The sequence below is a fragment of the Seriola lalandi genome, unplaced genomic scaffold (assembly GCF_002814215.2).
Source record: "Seriola lalandi dorsalis isolate HSWRI2012SDOR001 ecotype SW California unplaced genomic scaffold, Sedor1 jcf7180002053152, whole genome shotgun sequence".
NCBI classification, from domain to species: domain Eukaryota; kingdom Metazoa; phylum Chordata; class Actinopteri; order Carangiformes; family Carangidae; genus Seriola; species Seriola lalandi.
Window position 1 is genome coordinate 8,066 of NW_019523705.1, and position 1,719 is coordinate 9,784.

The 1,719-nt window shown below is 43.7% G+C and overlaps 1 protein-coding gene across 1 annotated transcript; it reads left to right on the forward strand.

Annotated features, from left to right (window-relative positions):
* Positions 1 to 300: 300 nt before the first annotated feature.
* LOC111651035 (bestrophin-3-like) lies at positions 301 to 1,678 on the forward strand (the record flags this gene model as incomplete). The annotated part of the gene is made up of 3 exons (XM_023400995.2): positions 301 to 423; positions 578 to 740; positions 1,584 to 1,678. Coding segments are annotated over exons 2-3 (247 nt in total), but the record flags the coding sequence as incomplete, so codon positions are not given.
* Between the last annotated feature and the right edge of the window lie 41 nt (positions 1,679 to 1,719).

A 1,719-nucleotide genomic window follows, 5' to 3' on the forward strand; every position in this document is an offset into this window, starting at 1 on the left:
TGGTTGGTCTGAACTTACTGGTATGACATCATGTCATGTCTAACAGCGTTTCTGTTTCTGTTTATACATGTTTACCTCAACTGCTTTCTATGCCAACACACTCACACGCGCACACAGCTGAAACATGACTACATTTAGTTCGCCAGCTCATCAATATAACTCTGAACCTGTGTGTGTGTGTGTGTGTGTGTGTGTGTGTGTGTGTGTGCTGCCTGGCATTACTGGGCAACTGGACAGCATCATAGGGGAGAGAAACAGTGAGAGAGAGAGCATCAGCGAGAGAGTGGGAGAGAGAGAGAGAGAGAGAGAGAGATGGAGGGGGGCGGCAGTGGCTAGTTGGCACTTGGCAAAAACAAATCAGGAAAGAAGAAGCCTGATGAAAAGCACCGCTGAGGCAAAACGAAGACGTCTGTGAGTTTTTCTGTGAGTAAAACACCAGGAGAATAACAACAATGAATGATTAGATTCACAACAATTGTTGTAATGTTACAATAAGGAATTAATTACCCAGGCTGCCACTGGAAAATCAGAGGAAAGAGAGACTGTTCAGATCCATCTGTTTGTGTGTCCGTCTCAGGTCGTCTCAGGATGACCGTCACCTATTCCAGTAAAGTTGCCAACGCCACCTTCTTCAGTTTCCACCGGCTGCTGCTGCGCTGGAAGGGAAGCATCTACAAGCTGCTGTACCGAGAGTTCACCCTGTTTGTTCTGCTCTACACCATCCTCAGCCTCGTATACAGGTCTCACACACACACACACACACACACACACACACACACACACACACACACACACAAAGAGTACACAACACAAGAGCAGCCCCTGAAAGGGAGCACATCGGATCTGTGCATTATACAAATGTTTTCTTTAAAGCTATAATACTCCATTTGTGATCCCTCTAGGGTCTGCATTATTTTTTACTTTTAACTCAGTAATTATCTCTCTGTACAGGCTGGTAGTTTTGTAGTTTTGTACTTGTAGAGCTCAGGTCATGAGGGATTCACAGGACTCAACGCAGCATGTGATCCATGTAAATTTGTCTCATTGTTATCACCTCACTGTCAGAGCTGTAGGTTTATATTTATAACAAAATAAGACCATGATAATAAATGCTGGAAAAAGGTAAATCTCTTGTTTATGTAAGCTTTTTGTAAGCTTTGGCTAAATGCAAGTATTGCTATTGCTACGTAGCTAGCGTTAGCATAACACAGCTGTTAACTTACCAGTTTAGCCGAGAGCTTCAGCCATTGTTGCATTTACAAGACAAGAGGTTATAAGACGTCGTCTGAGCAGAGCTACTACTTCAAGACAGACTGGACGCTGCAATGACTCGGTATCGGAAAGTGACAAGATGTGCCAGTCCGACCAGAGCTAGCTGGTTAGCATGCTAACCCTGGTAGAAGTAAAAAAAGTGATAGAAACAGCAAAAAAAAAGGGGGGTTGCTTTCCATCACCGGCGCTCTTAAAATCTTAACAGAGAAATCAATGTCAAAAATAGACGCTCAACATTTTGATTTATTTATTTGCAGTTGGTTGTCCATGAGTTACTGTTGGGTGTTACCTCTGTGTCTTCTGTCCTCCAGGTTCGTCCTCTCTGACAATCAGAAGAGACTGTTTGAGAAACTTTCCATGTACTGTGACAAATATGCAGAGCAGATCCCCGTCACCTTCGTCCTGGGTTCGTACAGTTTCCTGACTTCCCTAGAGATGTTTCTGTAT